This window comes from Watersipora subatra, chromosome 4, assembly GCF_963576615.1.
Source record: "Watersipora subatra chromosome 4, tzWatSuba1.1, whole genome shotgun sequence".
NCBI classification, from domain to species: domain Eukaryota; kingdom Metazoa; phylum Bryozoa; class Gymnolaemata; order Cheilostomatida; family Watersiporidae; genus Watersipora; species Watersipora subatra.
Window position 1 is genome coordinate 44,706,798 of NC_088711.1, and position 26,112 is coordinate 44,732,909.

The 26,112-nt window shown below is 32.3% G+C and overlaps 1 protein-coding gene across 1 annotated transcript; it reads right to left on the reverse strand.

Annotated features, from left to right (window-relative positions):
- Positions 1–1,475: 1,475 nt before the first annotated feature.
- On the reverse strand, positions 1,476–21,893 carry LOC137394282 (putative ammonium transporter 1). The gene is made up of 13 exons (XM_068080999.1): positions 21,881–21,893; positions 20,789–20,878; positions 19,186–19,410; positions 15,621–15,712; positions 15,365–15,499; positions 13,338–13,532; positions 10,247–10,303; positions 8,488–8,626; positions 6,980–7,071; positions 4,854–4,980; positions 3,047–3,142; positions 1,721–1,765; positions 1,476–1,615 (listed from the first exon to the last, which is right to left on the reverse strand). Exons 1-13 carry the CDS (start codon positions 21,891–21,893, stop codon positions 1,476–1,478), a joined length of 1,446 nt encoding a protein of 481 aa, XP_067937100.1.
- Between the last annotated feature and the right edge of the window lie 4,219 nt (positions 21,894–26,112).

Genomic DNA, 26,112 nt, shown 5'->3' on the forward strand with positions numbered 1-26,112 from the left:
TCCTCCCACAAGACCAGAGTAAGCAAACATTATGATACTGTATATTTCTTTTAGTACAATTACAAGCCTCTATGTTAATTAGTTTAGATAATTCAAAGGTCTTTGTATAAATGCAATACATGCAGTTTAAACAATGGCTTCTTCTAAATATGGCATAATTATATTTATACATTCTCCGTTTTTTACCTATTCAGATATGTGTGAGCATTCCCTCAAGATGATGTCTGCTTGGCTTGCTGCAAGCAGAGGCTGTTTGTGTTTTTGAGGGCATTTTAAGGTTGAATGTCATTTTTGTTACCACCAGTTGTATTTTTTGGGAGTTAAACCCCGAAACTGTCATTTGCAGATTAGTCTTTCGAGGTCACCGGGCTACAGCTGCCACATTATTTAGATAATTGTATGCATCGATACTGACTTTTTCATGCATACATGTAGGTATATGCGTAGGTATTAACCTACATGTAGATGCTTTGTTTAAACATCAAATAGGTAGAAATATATGATTAGTTGTGTTGCTGACAATAAAGAGCTACACGCTGTCACATGTTCCAAAGCGTGATATAACGTCCATATTGATTAATTTATAATAGAATGTGCAAAAGTTATCTTCTTTTCGTATAAATGCAATTTACCATTTACATATATGGTTTTTTTAAGTAATAGATTTGTCTGCACATAATTTTGATTATATTACTATGATTTTGCATTCTGTCATTTATTCTTTTATTTACAAAAACTTATTTAAATGTGTACCAGAAAACGTATTCTCACAGTCGAACATCTTATGATCATCACTGCATACAAAATTATTGAATTACAAAGTAAGAAATGAGCAACTAAATTTGATAGCAAGAAGCTGGGTAGATAAATAGTTCATCTCAATTTGCTTGAGGGATCTTTATATATAAAAAGTGAGTAGTAATTTGTCGGATGAGCTCAGCCAATTTATGATCAAACAATTTATGAGCTATTTAGAAGAAATGAAATTTACATCATTTGATTAAATTTAATTAGGAGGTAATGAGGTCAAATCCCTTTTATAGGCAAATAATACAAATTCCTTTATTACAATGAATAGGATTGTATCATTAATACAGTACATAATTGTTTTAATTACACAGTTTTTAAAAAGTTGCACCTTAACTAACCATTGTAGAACCATTACAGTTGCATAGTTTATAAAATTATTATCAAATCTTTATTATCTAAATTGCAGAATATAGAATCAAAATAAAATTATAAGCTAAAAATGTACATTACATAAGTGTCTAAAAATATGGATCGATTTTGACATAAAATTAAAATTTAATATAGGTTTGCTTAGACAATATACAATTGGTCACCCATTTATTCCATTAACTGTAACAATTTTTGTAAAATGAAGTGTTAAGATTCTAGGTACAGAGGGCCTGGTGACTGTTCACCAAAAACCAGTGTTTCTAAAGACACACCCAACTTAAGATTAAGCTTTTAAACTAATTGCCTTCATTGATGGTGAACACTTGATTGTCTTTGCCAGACATACATAAACCGTTTGCACTTTCAAGTTGAGGTAGCTGATGGACGGACTGTTTTTCGTTCTCTTCAGAGGAGTTGACTGAGTTGCTTCTCGTTACTATAAACAAACACTAGACATCAATTTCTATTAATCCTGTGTTCTAAAATAATTGATGGAATACTCAAAAGAGACCAATTGATGTGATAAGAGAAGACAACTCACCAGTCAGGCTAGAGTTATTTGTATAGTTGTTCTTTGGTGCTTTCACTATAAATATAAAAAAGAAAAACAATGTTTATACAGCGTGATACCATTTTTAAAACCGCTAGTCAAATAGAAAGTTGACTAGGTGAATTAAGTACTTAGCAATTTCATTTTATCTTGCAAGTGAACTTTGGTTATTGGTGACCAACAGTTCGGGGAGAGAACACTGATATTAGAGCATCTGCTATTTTTGATGCCTTTCTCACCATATACACAACTACGAAGTTTTTACAAATTGTTTACCAGATTTCAGCGGGTTATATTTCTATAGATGTTGCAACAGACTTTAGTCATTAGTAAAGCCTCTAGTCATTCATTTTTTTATTTGAGACATTGAAAATTTGTCACTAAAAAATTTTCTTAGGTTAGCTAAATGTCATGTTCCTCTGTACAGATAATAATAAAAGTACAATAAATGTAATCTTTAATTTTTAAGTATGAATTAAATTATTGATCTGAAAACCTACTTTATATACCCGTTAGCTATGGCTATATTTTACATAGCTAAATAAATCTTAGCAGGCTCAGTAATAATTTTTTATAGTGTAGTGTTTGCTATAAGGTTTGTCTTAATTTTGTATTGGAATACATAACTGAACGATAATATCCTTAGGAGAAATGGCTTGTCATTTTGTAGCATATATCACCTAGCATAGCTACAGTCTAAGCAATTAGTTTTTAAAATTTAATGAAAATATTGATGTGAAAAAGGTGTTTATTTCAGGTTTGGTAGTTCATCTCTTTTCAGAATCAAATCTTCACTAGAATGGAAATTGAAGATATCATTTTCTATTTTGGAATTTTTGTTAACCAGCACTACAGAGTACCTTTGTATAAATGAACAACTAACTTTATAATATTTGTGGATCTCTAGATAGAGGCAGAGAAAACGAGTGAAATTGTTGAGTATGTCAGATTTATCTACTCAAGCAGTAAAACAATGATCTTATTGACACTTCATCAACCAGTAGAATGAGTGCTCGGAAAGGCATTGACTTTTATTTTTTATTACAATGCTGTCTAACTCAGTGTTTAGAAAATTTATCCTTTATACTGAATAATAACCTTGTTCAAGCAGCTTTTTCTTAAAATATTTTTTTGTATTGAAAAAATAACAAGACTATTGTGTTTATTTTTATTTATCTACTTTGTTGTCAGCAGCGAAAAGTAGTTTAAAATTACAAAATTGCTGAAAAAGAAACATTGTTAGGAACTTAAGTTATTGAATCTGCCTGATTGGAATTGTTGAAAGTTCATTGACAGGAGTTAATAACGGTGTCTCACCTAGACCTTTATGAGAGACTTTAAGAAACTCTCCCCATCCATCTCCCCAAGCTTCAGATGGGTAGGCAGGCTCTCCATGTTTAGGAATATCTAAACCTGAAACAGTTTTGAAAGTTTTGTTTTAAACAGCAAATAATTTTAACAATAAAATAATTTTTTTTAATTTAGTTTTTGTTTCGTTATTTTTAATGTCAAAATTCTTGTGTTTCACTGAACCATATATGTTAAGAAAATTTAAACTGATGTTGTACTCGATGAAATGAGATGGCTCTTTTTTTCTAAAACAATATACAGTCAAACATGGATAACTCGAACTTCAAGGGACCGAGCAAAAGTGTTCGAATTATCAGAGCGTTCAAGTTATCAGAGCACTGTCACAAGTCCATATATTTACTTATTTATTAGTAGATACATGTACATATACAAACTATAATATAAATCAAAAGCACAAATGGCTTGTTTCAAATTAAATGCTTCTAATGTAAAGTTTAAAACGTTTTCATGAAAAAGTATAGAGATTTTTCTATCACTTGAGATTGGTTTGTTGTTTGAGGTGATGTTATTGCCAGGACGCTTTTCAGATTGACATTGGCAAAACTTGATCGTTGTTGAAATGCTCAAAAGAAAAGACATTTTTTTCTTTTGGGGTTTTACCCACGATCAATTTTGCCGTTTTTTCTTGAAGTTTATGCAGATTACCTTACTTTACCTGAGATTCGTTAAGAGCAACACTCTGAGGCAGTTCAATTAGAAGTTTTACGAGGTTTTACGATACATTCTATATCACTCACGCTTTTTTAATAAATACTTATTGAATGTACACACGTATTCTGTGTTTAGGTCAAACGATAAATAGTTTTTTGTAGCTCAGACAATGTATACGTTTAATTACAACAATTTTTAAGACTTTTTAAACATTCAACATTCAGACGTTGATTCAACACGGAATCAACGTCGGAAAACTATTCATCACGGGCTAGCCGGGTCACGTACTCAAGGATTTTCGCCACGCACATACAAAACAAAAACAACATGCGATTTTTGTTTTGTATGTGCGTGGCGAAAATCCTTGCGCGCGTGACCCGGCTAGCCCGTGCTATTCATCGTATCGCAGTATAAATCAAATTTCACCAAACTTTTAGAAAAGTAGTTGACAAAAATATTTTGCCGATGGTGGTAATAACGACGCTTATGAATTACGAAAAGACGAAGTTTACCTCTATGGCTTTGAATAAAGTGATTTTCTAAAGCGATAACAACCGTTTCGGTAGCCGTTGGGCAAAAAACAGTTCGAATTAACAGTGTTGAGTTCGAGTTATCTATAGCAATTTATCATTACGTGGGAACGGACCAAAGGAAATGTTCGAATTAACCATGTGTTCGAGCTATCCGTGGACGAGTTATCCATGTTTGACTGTAAATAGTACAAAAACAATAAGCCTGATGCAACTCGCTGATTCAGATATTATTCAAACAAACAAAAGCAAAATCAAACAAAAGCTTTTTAGATCTAATACAAAGAAGTAAAAATAATGCTGCCAGATTCTTGCCTGACATTTCGAAGTTTACAGAAATTAATGTAAAAAAATTCTCTTCAGTGCGACCAATATAAAAAACTAAAATAAGTTGATTATGCTGATTTTTATAGTTAATACAAAATAGTTTTTTAAAATACACATCTATTTACCTGTACATGTGTTATAGATAGAGATTTGTCTAATGAGGAAAGTTTAGTAATATACACATCTATCCATTTGTACCTGTCTTACAGACAGACAGCTGTCTAATGCTCTGTTGTCATAGTTACCTTTAATTTCAATATCCTCACTAACTCTGAAAACCTTAGCTGCTTTGAGTATCATAAACATGCTGACGCAGATGACTGCTGTCCAGACGACTATTGCCAGCCAGCCAATCAGGTTCATCGCCAAAACCTGCAAAATGAATTAGCTGTTATAATATAATCTTTTCAGCCAATCATATACTTTCTATCTTAATTTTAAATAATAAACAGTATTAAAAAATTAATTATTATTGCGGTACTAAAAATTTTAAAATTGCAATAAAATTATGCTAAAATATCTGTGGCAGCAGATCCTTCATTTCCGAGTCTTATTAGGGTTAAAATTGCTTAAGTTACCTTTTCCTCCTACATGTATCTTCAAGCTTGCTTTTAGAAGTCTTTTCAAATTACTTATTATTATGCTATGGTTTTGATTTACTAAAATTAATTTTTAACTTTTAAAAATAAAAGCTTTTGTTCTAATATAAAAAGCCATAAAATGAGGAATGGATTAAACACAAAAAATGTGAGGGTTTTTGCGATTACTGTATGTATTCTTAGTAAATATACATATTTATTACATCATTTTTCATTATAAATGTTTATGTTGCAATTAATACTGTAAGTTTACATATAAACTGTAATGACATGGTTATTTATACTGTTACGCTTATTACACATATTTAACACAATATGAATAATTACAAACATTGATAGAGCTTTTCTAATTACCGTAGCCTTGTTATTATTATATTTATAGCATAAAAGCATGCAACTTATTATGTAATTGCTATAATTTTATTTTAATATAATATATGCTACTTGTCAGAATTGCACAAAATTGCTATGAATACAGCAGTAATTTGTTTAATAATTTCATACTATATTGATTACCATATAAGGATACAAAAGTTGTTAATCATGTAATGGCATTAGATTCCATGCAACCATATTTTGCAACAAACTTTTGTTTGTTTGTTTGTTTGTTTGTTTATTTTCATTTATAATATAACTACAAAAAATAACTTATTTTTGCTTCAATTTATTGCTTAAATTGTTGCTTCTGCTAATTTTTACGGTAAAATAGACATTTCTACAAACGTAAAAAATTTCTGTATAAGGCAAAAATGTCTTATATGCCTTTTATACTATATATAAGGCAAAATTGTCTTATATGTAGTATAAGGCAAAAATTTTTGCCTTAAACTAAATATGCAAATCCATATAACAAATAGTGTCAAGTTGGTGCAAGTCATCAAATTCGATTTGAATAACGAGAATCTTGTAATTAGCCTTAAACACATAGCTTAGTCTCTTGTCAAACTTGAGAGAGAAAACAGCGTGTATCTATTTTTTATCTCTATTAAATGTACAAGTTCCCTCGCAGTCCAGCCTGTCATGAAAAATTGTCAGTTGTGTAATTTAGCATATTCAGAAATACTTACAAGACGATCAATGCGAGTGTTAAGGTGTCAGTCTACCAATCTAAATGTCATGAGTTGGCGTATTGTCAAAAGCTAAATTCTATCTTAAACTTGAACCCTGAAGACGAACATACACTCAGACAGATAGGCACCCCACTTATTCCAGCAGAAAAAAAAAATTTTATTTCAAAAATGCTTTGATGCTTTGTTTTTAATAAAAATTGTAAATGTATAAACCATTATTCATTATTTTTCCTTGGCAGAATAGACTCTGTTGTCTAGAAAAAGGGAACAAATTGTTTTAAGTTTATGTTGGAGTTGTGCGCTACCGTTAACTTATGGTAAAATTACTGCAATCATAGACCGTAGACTGAGTAAACGTGATAAGGAATGGAGCAGTTGTTGATAGAAACCAACCATACTACAGTTACGGTACAGTCAATAAATTAAAAAGTTTAGTCTAGTGTTTACCTTTTTGAATGTTCAAAGGAGCGAGTGGTGAAAGACCTTAGAACAGATTAGTCCATTTACATGTATTCTACTGTTCATATAGCGTAAGATTTTTAGAACATATACGTTGCTAAAAATGATTCTTTATATTGTAGGTACTTCGAATGTATTTCGGATTTGTCCACCCTTTGTCTAGTAACCCTTCAAAAAGCATGCAAATGCTCTTCATGTTATGAAAGATAAGTTGTTAGTTAATAGTCTATTAAGGGTTGTTACCTGCGCTGACTCCTTGCTTCCTGTCATAAGAATTCCATTTCTGTCAAAAAGGGGAGCTGCAATAAGTCCCCACGTTCCACTACATCCGTGAACTGAAATATGCAACAATTTAAATTGCTAAACAGCATTTAGCAATTTAGAGAACAAAAATGGATGGTATAAAACACATGCAGAGGTCTTCAAAGAGTAACAGTTTTTAACATTTTGTAGTACATTAGTAAGAGACAGCATGCAGCTGTTCCTTTTTGAGAATTAATAGAGCGGCTACAAAATTGACATAATTTGACACTTTAATTATAGATTAGTCACAGGCGGAGTAGCTTGTTTGACAAATTCTGAGAGTCTGAGATGTCTGAGAGCTCTGTTAGCAATATAATACAAGTGGATGACTTGTATAAGAGATTCACATATTGTTTGACACAAAAGTGTTGACAAAAAATATTGTAACCTTGTGATTTTCACAAGATTCTAGGAGATGGTAATACAGCCCTTTTTGGGTAAGTGGTTTTCTTTAAGTACAAAAGATGGCTTTACGCATATGACTTTTCATTTTCTTTTTTTCTGTATATTTAAAAATCTTTGTGTTCTCCATTTTGTTGCTTTGTTTGTGATATAATAATATGATAAAATTAAATAGTTTTGTTTTAAATGAGTTTTAGTGTAGTATTCTTAAAACTTAGAGTTAAATATAAATAATAGATTATTTTCCAAGGAAAACAGTAAATAGCCTTAGGTACAAGCAATTCCTAAACTTAACCATCAACAATAAAATGAATCGCAACATCATATGCTAAATCAACTAAGATCTTTTGAAGCAAAGTTTTAACTTTTGCTGAAAAATTTGTGAAAAATTTTATCAGCATTGGTAATAAAGTTTTATTCCTAAACTATAACATATAAGCTATATATATAATATATATATTGTATATAAATTACATATAATATATATATTATATAAATATAATATATATATTTTATGTATATATATATATATTTATAGCAACTAAAAGCAGGTGTGAAAGCATATAAAAAAGAACTCCACACTAAAAACCTAAAAGATAGTTAGTGGAGTATAAAATAATTCAAAAAATATTAAAAAGAAAGTAAACTTCTAGTAATAGTCCAATTACTGAAAATTTCCTTTCTTCTTAATATTTTTTCAAATATATATATATATATACCAATATACTGCTTTATTGGTAATAATTTCATTTCAAACAGAAGTTTTTGTCAAATTAGGTCATACAACAATAGTACATAAAATATAACAACAAAAATTTTCAGGAAAATATTTTTTCCTGATGCACCTAACATGGCTTTAGACAGATGAACAGACATGCTGACAGCTCCCTTACATTGAAGGCTGCAAACCCAACCGGTCACACAGAGATGCTAAGTAAGCTTACAGTCTCTGACCACTGTATACAGCTACTTAGGTTAGTTAGAAAAGCACACAAACCTCTGTTTGTGGCTAAACACGAGTATTTACAAGTTTTGTAACTTCTCACCAGCGACAGCATCCAGAGGGTCATCTATTTTAAGAAAGCTAACAAAGGCAGCGCTGAAGTAATACACAAAACCGGCTACAACTCCTGTACAGAGAGCTCCCCACATGTGCATTACATTGGCTCCTGCACATATCGCTACCTGCAAGTTCCAAGCATCATCAAGACATGCAAATACTGAGTATTTCTTTAACAATGGATTGTATTAGAAAAATTGTGGCACTTTCTACATTTTGGCAATTTCAGTTTTTACTTCGCTTTTTAAAACACAGAACCTTTTTGGAAGTATAACACCAACAGTGCAAGCATTATCTTGGCTTTTATTAGGTATATAATATAAGTGATATGTAACAACAAACCGGATTTGATATAAAATAGTAATAGATTAAATAACCCAATATAAAATGATATGATTCAATTTAATATAATACATTTTTATATAAAACAGTGCAATTTAGTATTATATTACAATATATTACATTAAAACGTTTTGTTCTATATTATTTTACCTTATATAATATTATAGTATAGTATATCATATTAAGCCATTTTGTGTTATATTATTCTATTATAGATTTATTATATTACTGTAGAACCTCAGCTAGCGAACGACGCCAAAATGGAGATATTCATGTTACAAAATGTCTTTTTACAGAAATATTGCTCTGGATAACAAAGCTGCTTCTCAATATCAAAGGTCAAAAAATAAAAGCACTCTTTTAGCCTTTTCAGTAGATGACGGTTTCTCTGCCATTGGCTGGTGCTATCAATTTCCTGCCATCCTATTGGCCTATTGGTTTCCTATTGATTAAAACGCCTCTAAACTCAGTTTCAGCTAGTAGAAAAATTCGGTGAAGTCTTCGCCACGCCTAACACCAAGGTTAAATAAATTATTTTTTTAGCCATTAATTCTTTGTTCTCTTTTCTCTTTGTGTGTACTTTTTCTATTTATTATGAAGTAATTTAATTCCAATGTGCATTTACTACAGGCTTTAACCATTAATTATAAGTTATACAAATATTATGCCCGAGGGTTATGGAGGTTTGAAACAGATTAGGATAGTTATAGGATGAAATGCGTTTCCATTACAAAATTTTCTGTTTACAAAAAAATGTTTTCTGAAACGAATTAATTTTGTACATACAGTTTTTATACAGTATTTTTCTCAAGACAGTAAAAACCGTAGCTTGCTTAGAGTGTTAGAAAAGCTCATGATAGAAAGCTGCATTGGTATACAGCAAACATATATGTAATCAAACACTATATATCTAACATACATTAATAGAAGCAACCAATGAGAGTTTGACAGACACCATCGGAGCTGGAAATTTTTATTTCAACACAAACATGTATCAAGATATTTGAAAAGGTGACGAGTAGGTATTGATGAAACCCACACCATAACCAGGTGAGAAATCAAGCTTGTCAACTTTGAGCAATATTTTTGCAAAGTTAGAATACTATATTATAACCTTTTCATGGATTCATAAATCAGTTACTTTTCAAACCATTTGATATGTTTTTTTTATCTGCAGTTAAGAAATTACAAACTTACACTTTGGTTAGAATACAAAGCAATAATTGGAAAATCGCTGTAGCAATTAGTGATACCAATATTAAAGCAAATTTCTGACAAGACCCATACAGTGTAAGTATAATGTTACGACATATTCACCGAGTTTTATATAAAATTATTTTGTCTAATGGATTTATCAGGTCCTCATTGTATGGCATACTAAAGATTTATTCTAAGCAACTCACCATTCCAGCTAGAATACCATTGATGGTGGCTAGGAGACTCCAGGTACTGTATTGTAACTACAAAAGTTCACCATATTGTAATAATCTTTGTGATTTTCTAAACTAGCTGAGAATAAAAATGTTGTTGTTTACAGGATTTTAGTTACCAAATATGAATGAAACCAAATTGACAATTAAAGTTATATCTTAACTTGTATGTGATATCCTAAAATTATATTTTAATCAGCATGTGATGCCATAGAATCATACAACTAGAGAATTAAAGAAATTACTGAAAGTTATGTTATAATGCCTATGTATATGTACATGCATGTATATATGTTTTATGCATATGTATAGGTATACGTATATTTATATGCATATTTATATGTCTACTATTTGAATGCCTGAGGTTGCATTAGTAGTAAAAATTTTGCACAAAAAGTCAACATTTACTTGCCGTCTAAATTTTAAATGAAGGTGTTTATCCATGTCTGTGTGTGCTATATATTTAATTTAGTTTATGGTATATATACATATATTTATAGCATTTTGGGAATATCTGGGCAGGTATATTTCTACTTGTAGATATATTCTTTTAGTAAGTTAGTTCAAGGAAGAAGCGGAGCTTTTTTGACCAATCGTCATTAAAGATTGTCAGATGTAATTACTATATGCACAACTATTCCAGTTTATTGCAAGTAAGTCAAGCGGCTTAGTGGATAGAATGTCTGACTGCAGGACTAAAGGTCGAGTGTTCAAATCTGCTATGAAACAGATTTTTTGTACCTAAAGCTTTATTACTATATAACTGGTAACACAAACGATAAACGACACCCCTTGGTGAAAATCATCAAAATTTTGTATGCATATTAGAAACTAGTAATAAAATAATATGTTAGCTCTAGTAGCTAGTAGTACGTAGTGGTTATGATCTGCAATAAAATGTAACATTACAATGTACTATGTGCAGTATGTACCGCAGGAAGTTCTTACCTTCAAGTGAGACGTATAACATAAATGTTGAATTTACCTTAAATGACTTTAGCTTACTAAACACATTCTTAAAGCTAAGCTTATTATGGATTTCATCCAACTAAACTTTAACCTTGCCATCGGTTAAAACCTTATCACCTGTCTGTTACTTTTTTCAATTTTGTTCTCGCCTTAACTTAAAACGAATAATGCTGAACTGAGATAGGGAGCAAGCAAGCATATCTCTTTCAGGCCTTGTGAGAGGGATATCGGCCAAAGCATATTAACATCCTAATTATTTGCCATGATCAACAAATCGACTGTTATACAGACGGTTCCCAACCTACGAACGAGTTACGTTCCGAACGATTGTTCGTAAGGTGAATTTGTTCGTAAGTTGCTTCAGTGCAATATTTTGTATTATAATTTATGTTTAAGGCCTATATAAGTATATTGAAGGTTTATATAAGTATGTTTAAGGCTTGTATAAGTAACCTGTATTGGTTTGTACTGAAAAAAATATTTAACAAAATGGAGATAATACTTTGGTGGACACCGGGCCATGACACTGCATTTCTTATTTATTGTATGTCTTGTCCTTTTTATTATATTGTTGTTTTTATCGTTATGCTATCACTTATGGTTGTTGTCTTATTTTTTGTATGTGTTGTCCGTTTATTATATCGTTGTTTCACTCGCTATGCTATTGTTATATCTGATATACTGTCATAACGCTATCACTTATCGTCACTTATATTGTTGTCATACCAACGCACTAGTGGTCCTATTTATTCACCTTGTTTGCCGGTGTTCTTACCGTTTGCCGGAACGGTTGATATTATTGTACATATATAAATGAGTGCGCTCATTTAGTTGAGCAGAGCAGATAGCCGTACGTTCCTCGGCTAGTGAAATTTCCTTCGCTAATTAAAAGCTGAATGAAACTACACACACTCTCTTCTCTTTATTTATTAGTAGAGATTGTGTCAAGTAAAGGCCGGCAAATCCCTTTACAATACGTATGTAAAGTTCAAACAAAGTTCAAACAAATAACTTGAAAGTTATTCGAGTTACAAACAACGGTACATACGTTTGTATGTACCGTTGTTCGTAACTCGAACGTTCGTAAGTAGGGAACCGTCTGTATTTTCACATTGATAGAAATTTTGTTGCTCTCCTATGGCGGCAAAAATGTCCAAAAAAGTTTTGTTTTGTTATGACGAGGACGAAAAGGATCGTGTTCTACTTTGTAAGGCAGAAACTCTTATAACAGGATCATTGTAACCAGAGGGTACATTATTTAACCAAAAGTGCACATTTAGCTCATGCAATCGCAAACAAAAGATACACACTTTATGGTAAAAGCGATAGAATTGATAAGAATGGCTTAGGCTTGTGGTCACGCCTATTTGTTTGTAGACTTGCAATATGAATGTTGCAAGTTCAAATCCACTATGAAGGTGATTTTTTGTTGCTAAAGCTTAATTGCTGCAACTGGACATACGAACAACAGATATGCAGACAAACTTTGAGGTTTATAGTGTATATATACATGTGTAGATGTGAGATGTATTATGCAAAAGTATGTAAAAACTAAATGAGAACATCTTAATTATGTGTAGAAACTAATTTAATGTAGTAACAATCAGTGAAAAGAGGTTTGTACTGTTACTTGACCATATAGGTATGTGTCCAGAAGTTTACACTTTAATGTGTAGGGTTACTAGTAAAGAGGGTAATAGAAGTAAGTGTCCCAAGTTACTTACTTACTTTTACTTACTCTTACTTGTGCCAGATTTAGTTTAGACTGATTTCATATATGTTTTTACATTTTTTTACATTTGGTGTCAGATTTCAATTGAATTTCTTAACCTTTATATGCTGAACTACAACTGTTTAGAGTTGTCAGCCATTTTTTGTTGACATTTTTTGTATATTGAGGTAATAATTAGTTCAAACTCTACCCACTATGTTTCAAAAAAGATTTGTGAAGATAATCTTACATTATCTTATATATTATAAAATGATTCAAAACTATATTAACTTTTGAGTTTTTAAAGCCTCAGACATCATATTTTTTAAATTACAACAAGAAACTATCAAAATCAAGGTTCAATAGGAAGCGGTAGCTACTTACGCAGTTTCTTTTGGTTGAGGTGGATGTTCTGTGAATCAAAATAGTTGTGATTCCAGAAGAGCTTCCTGAGATCATTGTATTGACTATGGCCTGAGCAACCGCTGCCCCGTCTCCTTTATTAGATATCGTAAACTGAGACCCGCCATTGAATGCAAAGAATCCAAACATTAGAATAAATCCTCCCAGAGCAGCCAACTGCAAAAGCAGGTCATTTTTTTCAGAAGCCACTATTCCATTTTAAAGTCGACTCAGAGCAAGTTCGACCTAAAAACTAGTGCTTAAAGAGAAAAGTTCAAAGTTACATTAATTTATACATTGTCATAACATCTTATGTGAGCTAACATAAAATCTTTTAAAAGTCGTGACTCATGATGTTTAATAAACACCTAATATAATCTTTTAGAGTTAAAGATTAACCATTTTCTCTTTAATTCAATTTTCAAACATGATTAAAAAAGACTTCAGGTTTATATGATGTAGTATAACATTTTGCTCAGTATAATTTTGATGGGATTACATCAAAAACATTGGCAAAAGTTTTTATCAGTCTTGCAAAGTTCCAATTTTTTCAAACTTCCTGGTCACATATAAGCATGTCTGCAGAACGTATATATAAATACTAGGCTAGCAAGCAATGTAATACGTCGATGTAGCTATATTTTTTATACTAGGTAAAATTAGTATGTTTGGCAATCACTATTATCACCTACAACCCAAAACTAGGTTATTGATCCGGCAGTGATGGTAAAACACTTAATAAAACCTATCTACAGACCATGAACTTTGCATGAGTAAATTTTAACAGTAATGAGAGCACAAACTGAGTTATCAATTTAGTAGCTTCAAGTTATTCTATTAAAGTATCAAATTAGGTAATAAAACTTTATGTAATTTAGTACATGTATTTAAATATAGATTAGTTAGTATGTAGGCATTCAAATTCCTTTCTTGGTCTTGTACCGGTTATTCGCGTTATCATGACTAACCTCCTAGTTTATTATTGGATAAAATAATTATTTAAGTGGCAAAGGCGATAAACAGACACAAATCAAGCACATACTTAAAGTTTTGAAGTAGTCTCTGATTTATTAGTTTAAGCTCTTTTATATAAGCTAAATCAAAGACAAGGGAAATAGTCAATGTCTAGAGCTTGTTAATGAAGTGAAACCAAGATAATCCACAGACCCTGTTTCAACATAATTTTGATTGTTATCTTACTTATATCAAAAAGTTTCAACATTAATGTGTTTATTTGGTGTGATGTTTAGACAATCAAAGCAATTTTTATTTGTGCGAATTAATTTGTAAGCTACGATCATTTGGCCTGGTATTGCCTGAGACTTCTTTCATTTATAATAAAATGGTATTTAAATTTTCAAAGCAAATTGTACTTTGCTGTCATGGCAACATCCAATATACCCGGCTATTGAGGGCATTGGCCTTTAAAACAAAGACACATTTGTGAGTTTTTATTCCAGTAGATGTTTCAAGAGGTTCTCAGGAACCAGAGAGAGTTTTGAAACCAGATATCTTTGGCAACCTAGTGGAAGGTATAAAGCATATTTGTGCAAAGTTAAGACATAAACCGCCCCACCGTTGAAACGCACAGCAGTTATGCAGGCTAACGGACAGACACAATGACAAAGTAGAACTTACTAACAGAGATCAGCACTCTTTTGTTAGCCATCCATTACTAATATAAGAAATACTCAATGTTTAAATTTGACCGCTAATTAGCATACCAAGAACAATTAATATTCGAAGTTTTTTAGTAACGCTTAAAGAGTTATATAGCGAGATTTATAACCAGTGTTTCTGTAACAAAGTGAAGCAAATGGAAAAAATAATAGAGTTCTTCAATTTGCAATAAAACTAAGCTAAAATAATGTTGTTGTCTATGAAGGTGTTTATGACAGGAAAATGCTACAAATAATAATAAGAAAAAAAACACTTTTTTGTACAACTCCTGATCCATTTGGAAGTATTATAAAATAATATTTATATTTTTAAGAATACTTAATGCTTACTGATACAGAGTGTCCTGGAATTAACATAGCTTTCCCATTTGAATTGAACCGCCCTATTCTTGGACCAAGTATGACAGCTCCACTTAGTGCTGCCACTCCTCCACAAACATGTACAACCCCGCTGCCAGCAAAATCCTATCAATAAAATAGCAAATTAACTAGATTGCTAACAGTAACTCAGCATAAATGGTAGAAAGCCAGAACAAAATTAATAGGGTGGATTGGAAGAACCAAATTAGGAGTTGTGTTGTCTTACTTGATAGGCGGCTCCTTTTATAACACTAACTTTATCCACTAGCCATCCATTGCTATGCCACGCCCATCTCGTCACCACAGGGTAGCAGAAGGCTAAATAGAAAACAAGAATTACATTAGTTTCTTAAATAAAATATATAACTCAGGTTTGGTATTTAAAAAAAATTAACTGGATAGTAAAACAGAGCAAATAAAATTAACATAAAAAGTTGTTTATAAAAATAGAATATGGCAAAAAAACACAAAGAGGACAGCTGTGCAGTGTATATATAGCAAAACCTGAAATTATTTTGGCAAAAAAGCCATAGTTACTGCTAACAATTTAGAACAAAAATAACCAGCAGGTGTTTTTATTGCATAAACGCTTTAAGAAAATCTTGTTGGCCAAATAATAATGACACATGGAAGCTTTTAGAGACTGCGTGACCTGTGACTTAAAATTAACTGCGTTGCAACGTGACCGCCTGGCACTGTCATAAAAAAAATCTTGGCCTTCAAGGTTAGTTTTTAAAAATAATCATTGTTGTACACCTGAGGATAGGATGGGTGTTGGCGTTAGTTCCAAATACTTCTCATTGTATTGATTCATGCTGGCAATAGGGTAAATTTGCAATAAGCTGTGGGAAGAGATCAGAGAGATTATTTGACATTTGACATATTATTCATCACTTCTGATCTCGTAATGAGCCATGTTTAATATTGTCTATGCGAGCACACAAAAGAATGTTTCCATCCTGATTTGGTGTTTAAATCAAATCAAGCTGCGTTCGAGTTTTTGACCTTTTAGACAGATGTTGGTACTCGGAAAGCAATTTATTAATATCTCCTCCCGTGGAAAACTCTAAAGTCAAGCAAAGTTTTTGTAGAAGGTCTCCAAAGCTGTTTCTCATGTTGGTTTGCTACTAGCTGGAGCACCGAAACAGATTCTAGTATCTCGTCCTGCTCTAAAGTATTACTTCTTCAGCTGCGCTGATGTGACAGCGAGACTACAGTTGTATATCAGTGCTAAAAGATTTTGCATTCTAATTGATTCACAACCAATCTTTTTGATGTATAATGAATGCTTCAAATTTTTGAAACAATCCATATGCATTGTTGAAACCTCTTCTTTAAGTCAGTTAGCTAGTTTAGGTGATAAATGGCTAAACTTTGCTCGCTGTCTGAGAGTTAGAAAACATTGTAGTAATCTATTATTTTTCATTTATATCCAAACCTCTACTTAGGATTTCGTCAACATTTGAGAGCTCTAAAATACGATGTAAATACAATTTGAGCAGATATTTGAGGATTCTCACCCTAAAGTAGCTTCAAACATGAACCTTGGAAAATTCTCAGAACATTGTAGTTTTGCAAATATAAATGAAGGCTGGTGTATATTGAAAACAAAACATAAAAATCATGCAAGATTTATTTATTGGGTTTTGCTTAACTTAACGTAGTTCTCTACATTGCCATCATCTCTTCTACAACCTTTCATTGCCATACCTAAACTTCCTTTTGTGTGCCTTTAAAAAATATATTATTTTATATATTATCATTTTTTTAATTTAGTTTTTCACATTTTATTCTTGCTTAGTTTTATAAAATTTATTTAAGCTAATATACGTAATTATTTGCTGTATATAACTATTATATGCATTAAGAAATTACCATGAGGCTTGAAGGCTGCAGAATGAACTAAACAAGTTGTAAAATTTGAAACTAACTTGTTTTAAAACCAGCAAAGCTGGTTCCAAAACAACTTAGTTCAATGTGTAAATGTTTGACTATACCAGAAGTCAGCAACCCGCGGCTTCGGAGTCGCATGTGCTGTAGTTCTTTTATCCCCTCGCTGCGGCTCCCTCTGACTTTGGATTTTTTTTTTTCTTACCATATGCCAAGTAATTCATAAAAATATAGAAGTTTTACCACTAGGTTTTGTAATACAACTTGAAAATTGCAATTATGGTGATAAATCAAACATTTCCGCTTGTTATGATGCTTCATTATATATGTTATATTTTTATTAGTGCCTTATCACATGATCATCACATGGCTTAATCCTCACATGGCTTAAACTTCAACATAAAAGTACAGAAAAATGATTACCGAATTCGAGTAGATGACCAGATCGTTACGAGATACTCAATGATATGTCAACGAACTGGGTTAAACAATTAAAAATCTAGTAAGGCTGGTCAGCCACTTAGATTCGCAATATCTTTAACAAAACTACTGGCAAACAACAACACTAATACAGGTAGTACACCTTATTACAATTTAGGTGCCAATTAAACTGCCTAAATTATTTGATTGTTCTTTGCAAAAGTGTAATTTTGTTTTCTGAGCAGTTAAATCATTACATACTTGCTACACTTTTTTCTTTTATGGTGTAAACTTGGTATAAAAGCATTAAAACCTAAACAAAAATGTTATACGTCGTTTTCTTTAATTTAAAGTATCAAAGAGGGTTTGTGGCTTCCACTGCATTCTTTCCTGTGAAAAACAGGTTCAAATAGCCAAATAGGGACTATACCTCAAGTAACAAAAGAAAAGTTTCATGTTAAGCATAAAAAACCGCAGTCACTCCGCTCTAAAACTGCCAGGTGTTGGTCCTTGCATCAAGGCCAAAACTTTAATCAAGGGAAACTTTTGACAAAACCGGCTCAAAGTCGATCAAAAATCTCCCAATGCTTGTGTAAGCATGTCATTTGCCAACATTACATATTACAATAGCTTTGGCTTTCATGCATTAGTGATTTCGCAGCAGTGATTGGACACTTGAAAGCAACTATTTTGGCAATAGAAGGCCTTATGACAAATAAGTCGCCTTTTAAAGTATTTTCTAGTTATATAAGCAAGTTTTATAACTAAAGCAGTTTTTAAAAAGGTTTCATGACACCGTCGAGACAACCCATTAATCTTGTACGAGACAAGCACTGATACGCATTAACACTTAACGTACCATTCTTCATTGTTTAACAAACCTTAATGAAGGCTCTCACAATGCTCCCATAACCTCAAATTTATTTAGAACCTTGGTCTACATCATTAGTCAGCAATATCTACAGTTTAGCTAAACATGAATATGTCAGCCACTAATGGATATAGGAGCTATGAAGAGTTGCCATGACTCCAAAATATATCCGATAGCAACAGCTCTTGACTATAAAGTTCCACGTCATCAGTGGGTTTGAAGTCATTACTACATCATAGAACACCAGCCAGTGTCACTGCTGGTCTGATTTTATTTTTTATTTTAGCTAAAAGTTGCTTCCTCTGACCACAGAGATTTTTAGTTTAAAGTGTGTCCTCTTAGATTTCATTAATTTTAAAACTTTATTATAAATTTATTATTTTAAAATTTAGTAATTAAAAATGAACTTAAACTTAATTGGACACTATTCAACTTATCTTAAAAGCAAATATAAAATAATTGTTAATTTTTTTTCAGCAAATATGTATCAGGTCCCTGACGAGAAACTGGCATGCCTGATACAAGTTTCACAGGCACACTAGTCATAACATATAGAAAACATACCTATCTGCTAATGTGATACTACCTGGTCAACTAAAAAAATATTTACCAGTAAGTACAATGCTGTAAGTTAGATAGGCTATAAACTCGCATCTCTCAGCGACTCCACCAGAGACTATGGTTGCTGCTGTGGCAGCGAAAACCATCTGAAAAAACCACTTGGCAAGTTCCTCCTCTTTAAAGGAGCCAAAGAAGCCAGATCCACCAATGAATCCACCTCCGTCTCCAAAAGCAAAGGCATAGCCGAGGGCGTAGTACGAGAGTCCTGCTACAGCTGTAAAAAATAATCAAAGGCCACCTTAGCAAAAGCTAAATCCTAAGACTTGCAGTAAGATCAAAAAAGGTAATAAAAATGTCGTGTAAATTTATATGGGCAGATTACGTTAGGTCGGTTTGTGGTAAAATTTTATTTTATGCTTTATAAAAAGAGAGACAAGCTGGCTTTCTCTACAGCCATTTTTCTAATTTTGTCTTTAATGGAAAGTACAATCGACCACCCACTTTTTCAGCCTTTACTTCCCTGTACTTGCAAATGTTCTGACAACAGTCGGGATCCGAATGACTGCCCGATGTGGTCATGTCTGTTTGAAGAAGACAACTTTGACATGAATAAGTGTTGTACTGTAATTTCCATTTGCATTAATTCCATCAATCAAATGTAATTATTACTGCTGTTAATATTATACTGTACCCTATCGCAGGTATTACCATATATTACTCTCGATCATGTATACTGTATACGCATATTGTACCAAGTTGTAGCCTAGGAGTGCACTTTGTATGTCTATGAGACAATATAGGTCATTTATTGTACTGTCTACTACACAACTTTCAATGTTTGGACATGGCCCAGTCTCCATTAGTTCAAACAAATGAGGGCTGTCTTTATATTGCGTTCTGCCAATAGTCAGTTCCAAATTACACTGTGTTTTACAGCTAAATGTTTATATATCTGAAAACGAATGAAACTGCTTGGTGGTGTTGAGCTGTAGCAGTACTGTAACTAAGTTCACTAATAATCATTTATCAATAATAATTACATTTGATGAAACTTCATTGTAATAATTCTCATTGAATAAGAATTTTTAACAGACATATGTCCAAAAAAGCACTTTCAAGAGGACAAATGAAAAAATCGTAACAAAATGCAACAAATGATAGAATACAATAAATTATTCTCTGAAGTTATACAATGAAATATAGAACATAGATATAAATAGAAGTAACTAACTTTAAAAAAAATATTATTATCAAATAGGCTTAGTATTTGAAATATATAGCTTAAGGTTGTTTCATAGAAAATATAACTATTGCAGAGTTTAACGATTCTGCAATAAAGACAATAAATTGTTTGTAATAATCTTGTACAAATGCTACTCATGTATTTTATGTATTTTGTGTTTAGAAGAGTTCTGTATCTTTTAATATGTATTTTAGATACAACCCTGTCAGGTTGTTAGCAATCTTCAGCTTCTCTCTCTCCTCTTTTTCTCATCAAAAATTTAGCGCAATTTTCAAGGAATGTATAAATATTTGTTGCACTAAACAATTGTGTTCAAATCACACAGGAAAAGCAAGAATACAGTTTACGGTGCCCCACGCTAACAGGTGCTAGCAGGTGCTAGCAGGTGCTAATGATCAAAATGACTTACATGAATCCATGAGGTTCTTTAAAAGAATGTTGGTAGTGTTTTTGCTTCTAACGGCTCCAGCTTCCAGAAAAGCAAACCCACATTGCATTACTGTAATAAAGGAATGGCTAAACAGCGTTTTTAAAATTTCTCATCGATTGATGTTTACTGCTACAGACTCAATACCTATTGGAAATATACTAAAATATAAAATAACATTATATTAATTAATTGATAACCTAAAAAATGTTTGTTCCATTTTCATTTAACTTTTTTGACAATATTAGAAAGTTATAGAGGCTAGTTCATTTAACAGTCCTAAACCTAATATCTGTTCACATAATAGAGAAGAATATTTTAAGCATCAGGTGTCAAACCATTTATTTGATTTGATAAACTAACTATTAACTTTCTTACTATTCTTGTGTGGCATAATGTGGAAAACATTTTTAAAATGAGATTATAGCCAACCAAGAAATGTATATTTATGTGTGCAGAAAAGAAAGACATCATTTGTAATGCTGGTTTTACATAAGTGTATGGGTTGAATCAGCTGAATATTTACTCAGAATCAAAAGTTTAATGTGAGGCTTTTGAATTATTTTTAAATACACAAATAAAGCTAATAAAATTTAGTTAGCATTAACTTAAAAACCTTGGTAGCTATCAACAATACCTTGGCAGTTTAAATCGTGTATCAATCAAAAGTTTTCATGAAATTTTCATTTTGTTTTTGGGTTCAAGTTCTATAAAAGGTTTATAATGTTTATTTAAATAATTACTAGTCAGGTTAATAAAAAACCATCAGAAAATTATTATCAAAACAGAATTAAAAAATGTATTACAATGTAAATAAAAAAAGATTAGGCTATTCTTTCAGTACAGAAAAATAAAACAAGGATTTTTGGTTAATATATTAGGCTTTCCTTTTGGAGTTCAAGACTGAAGAAGCAACAAAATCTTTTAGAGCGTTGTGTCATATGTAACTTTTCAGAATATATTTGAGCTTGTTTTAAACAAAGTTAGATATAGTAGGTAAAAAAGTGAAGTTCTTTTGATGCCAAAGTTGTTTGCGTCAAATAATGCTATAAAATATAAAAATAAGCAACTTACGAAATATGATCATTGAAACCGTCAAAAGAAAGAAGGTGTCCAGGTTTTGATTAAACACTTCCTGTTTGTGTATAATTTCGATAGCCCATGGCTCCATTGTTGTGTTTCCACCAGCCATTTTAGAAAACTTTTGAAATAATGTGTCAAGTTTCTAGACAAACTTGAGAGGACACTAGATGTCTGATTTATATATAAACGCCAGTTGTATCACTGTATCCCATGGAATGAAGCCAGCCAATGAAAAGCAGCCCATTTGCTATACAGCCAATCAAGTAAAGGCCAATTTCTATTTTCAGTGAATGATTTAATATTTTTTCTGTGCGTCAGTAGCGCAGCATGCTTATCAGTTGAACTTGTCACTTCTTAGTCTGTAGTTTGGTTTACACATGTCTGTACTGTAACCATGACAACCATTTATTAAAGCATTAATAAGCTAAAGTTTATGACTTTTCCTGTTGCAGTATTTTGTAAAGTTCTTGATATTGTTACCTTAAATTAGCACATCATGATGGATGTTTTTACTACTAAATTCACTAAAGTGTGTCAAAAGTGAAGTTTCACCTGTTTGTGCAGTATTTATTTCTTTGGCACTTTTGTAGAAAACCATTAGGCCTATGTTAAACGCTGATGCTACAGCTTAGACCTGCAGCATAGGCTAGGAATAGAATAAATGACCTTAGCAGCAAAACTGCGCAACCTGTGGAATAACATGTATTTTATGTATCACAACCGATCATGCAGTTAGCTGTGAGTTGCATAGTTGTTAAAAAGAATGAGTCATCAACTTTTGACTTTGCCGTAACCTTTAACCTTAGGCAATCTGCATCTATTCATGATCAAAATTTGGTTGGTTTTCTAAAAAGTGATTTGGGTAAAAAGTGTAAAGGAATCCGCCGAGGCCCTTTACTCCACAAGAAACCACACAACTTAGTGTATAAAAGGCAAATACCGTATATATTCCTCAAATATCTATAAAAGAAATGTGTTAAGATTGCACATACAATCAACTGCGTGGAATGAGTATTCACATGCTCTGGATTGCTAGGCTTATCCAGGCTTCTTTTATGCGATTGGTGTCGATAGGCTTTACTCCTCTGCTGAGAAGGCCGACTCGGTAAAAGGCCGGTCTTTCATTTGCCAGCTTAGTGGTCAGCCCAACAGTTCTACTGATCAACAGCCAGCCGGCTGTACCGCTGGGTTGAGGGCCAGCTCGGTCTCTCTTTGGCAAAGCCTATCTATTTCTCTACTGGGTTCGAGTCTCTACCAGTCTCTGTCTCTACCATTGTGTCCAGAAGGTGCCAGCCTCTTGGCCTCAGCTGATAGTTTACTACTACAAATGTATCCTTTTATTATTTATTAGTTGAGGCATGACACTTACATCAACTTTTTTTTAATTCAGCACATGACGTCTTACTTTATGTTCTGGTAATTGCGTATGTAGTAACTTTAAAAGTCATGTCAAGGTTAGTAGCATAAGTTCACAAATTATCTGCCATTTTTCTTTGCTTTGCAACCTTACTACTAATTTTTGACACAATCTAGTTAACCTCTCAAACATCGAACATCAGCATTATTTTGGTACAAAATTAATTCTTTCAAGCAAAATTGCAACAGGTTTATCAACTCTAATTCTGTAAATATTTGTCGGTAAGAAACAGGTTCATGACTATATTATTATCTTCTTGTTGATAAAAGTTGTATCATAGATAGTGTCTTAATTATTAGGAAGAAACTAGTTAAATGATCTCAGTCTTTAGGCATGTCTGCATTATGACAACTTGTGTTTTTTATAGGAGAATGCTGTAAAGATTGGCTATTGTAAATAATCGATTGTTAGGAGATCAGCAAGTACAAAGCACTAATTATTGGAAGGTACAGATTCACTCCTTACAGCCAACCAATATACAGGGTAACTATTCCACAGTTATTTATTTTCTTTGTCGTTAGCATCAGCTCACCAAGTAATAACTAGCCAAAAAGCAAACTCCCAGTTTATAGTATGGCAATGTCGAAGTGGTTTTTTGTATCCTTAGGTGAATTTGGCTAATAGCCCAAGTCCTATTAGTAATGTAATTATTAAAGATAAAACAAGGACTAAGTATGCATCCTTTGAGAAGAGGATTAGACTACAGCTAATTTTATAAGTATGTAGGACTAGTTTCCTTTATTGAATCATTGGGAATTTCTTGGTAAACTTTCACTCAATGAGTATCTCAGATCAAGTAGGTATGTTCTCTTCAAGTGTATTATATCACTCGCAGGCAGATATGGTCTCTTTTTCTAAGAATGTGTTGCACCTGCTATAATGGTTGAGCTCTCATCTAACTGGGTTAGAACACAAACTATAGCTGTACGGTCAGTTTCCAACTCAGCTAAAACAAACAGTGCAAAGAACATTGCATCATCTCTGGATCGCTTTTTATTTATGGTTTGAAAAACTTTGTTTACGACAGCCAAATGTTAACAACAAAAAAAGTTATATGACCAAGAATACTATAGGATGTATTGTAACGTAACTTACGAAAAGTGGTCAAATTGCTCCAATATTTTAGTATATGTCAGTGTACTTTAGTGTCATTGCCATTGATCAAAAGTCTGCAAAATGTAGTGTTTTCTCATTTGCAGCTGTATCAAAAGGTATTGTGCCAGCAGCGCATGTAGAGGTTATCACTTTTACTTCTAGTAGGGTTTAAAAAGGTAGATGTTTGTTCAATTCTTCTCTATGACCCTTACATTGATGCTTTTTTATATTAAGTGTTGTGTTTTCAGTAGTACAGATGCATAGTCAACAGCATTTGAAACATCATTTACATGAAGGGCTAATCTACTGACGTAAATTTTAATTTGGTTCCATAAATAAAAGTATAGATGAGTAGTATTTTTATGTAACAGCACATTCAAGAGTTTTTAAACGTGAGAAACAAACCAAGTTGTGTGGTGGAAACCATTAGTGACTTATAGTGTTACTTTCCTTGAGGATTTACTTTCCTTTCCTTATTCCAGAGGTAATCTGTCTAATGCAGAGCTTAACCAGTTTTATTTGTGCTTTCGTCAAAACCTTCTTTTTTGAAAAATAAATGTGAATTTTGTTAAATTGAAGACAGGTATATGTGTTACTAGTGCACAAAATGAACTGTACATTAACATCACTGCGTTTAAATAACAAAGCCAATACGTTACATGAACTCACTACAAGTTACATATCTTTTCGTAAAGACATGACCCTAAAGATCAGTATAACTTCTGCAGCCTGTTGCCTTTGGAAGACCTCGACATACATGTACACCCTGAGATCGACTCACTAAACCACAAGAGTTCGATCAAACCAGTGTTACGAACTAAAAGTCTAAAGTCTTTTTAGTTGGATTAATGAATAGCTGCAGGATTATCAAGAGCTAATACGTCAGTAGAAGTTGTAATATATTATACTATTGGCTAAACCTAGTTTAATTACTAATTATTGTAAGAGGCTTAAAGGATGACCATATGACAACTAGACCAGAGTGTCTAAAGTGCGCAACTCTCAATCCAAAGTTTGTAAAAAGTAATCACATTGGTCCAAACTCAAAAAAAAATTAATTTTTTTCACGCTATTACCAGTCCTACTTTTTGTAATGCTGTTATTTGTGTTATGAATTCTGTTTGAATCAGCCATTGGCAAAAAATTGAACACTGGATTAATAATAGGGTGAGTGATTAAGCGCCTGCTTTTGTTGCAGCCAGATGAATCACTCTGAGTATTATCAAAATTCTCCAGTTACAAACTTTCGCACTTCAGTTACTCCAGCTGCTTCTTCTAACCAAAGTTTTTGACTCCGGAAGTTTCCAGAGTCGTATTCTTCTAGGGTTGAAAGCTTCAAACATTAAAATCTTTGAATACTTAAAATGCTCTAAAAGCTGTTGAGTTTAGAATTTTCTGGCACCAGAAATTTCCAACTTCACAAGCTCCCAACTTCGAAAACTTCCGAGTTTTGCTTAGCATGTAACCATCCATGATCTAGTGTTCAACTACGGAAAGAGAAAATATGCAGTACACACTAAACTTAAAATATTGTCACGATGTGAATGTCATAATGTAAGAAAACTACTGACATGACCAGAATTGAGCAAGACCACAGCAGCAATTAACTAACTGAACAAAATCATTTTTGAAAGCCAATTCTTGCAGCTCAAATTGTAGTGGGTGTATCTAGTTTCAATTGTCGAATCAAAAAAATAATGGCTTTCATTTA

Coding starts and splice junctions, on each gene's coding strand:
- LOC137394282 (XM_068080999.1), bottom strand. Junction 15,713..19,185: donor TTACAGCATTGTACTTACTG/GTAAATATTTTT, acceptor TTTTCTATTTAG/CCTTCTGCTACCCTGTGGTG. Junction 8,627..10,246: donor ATGGTATTCTAGCTGGAATG/GTGAGTTGCTTA, acceptor TGGAACTTGCAG/GTAGCGATATGTGCAGGAGC.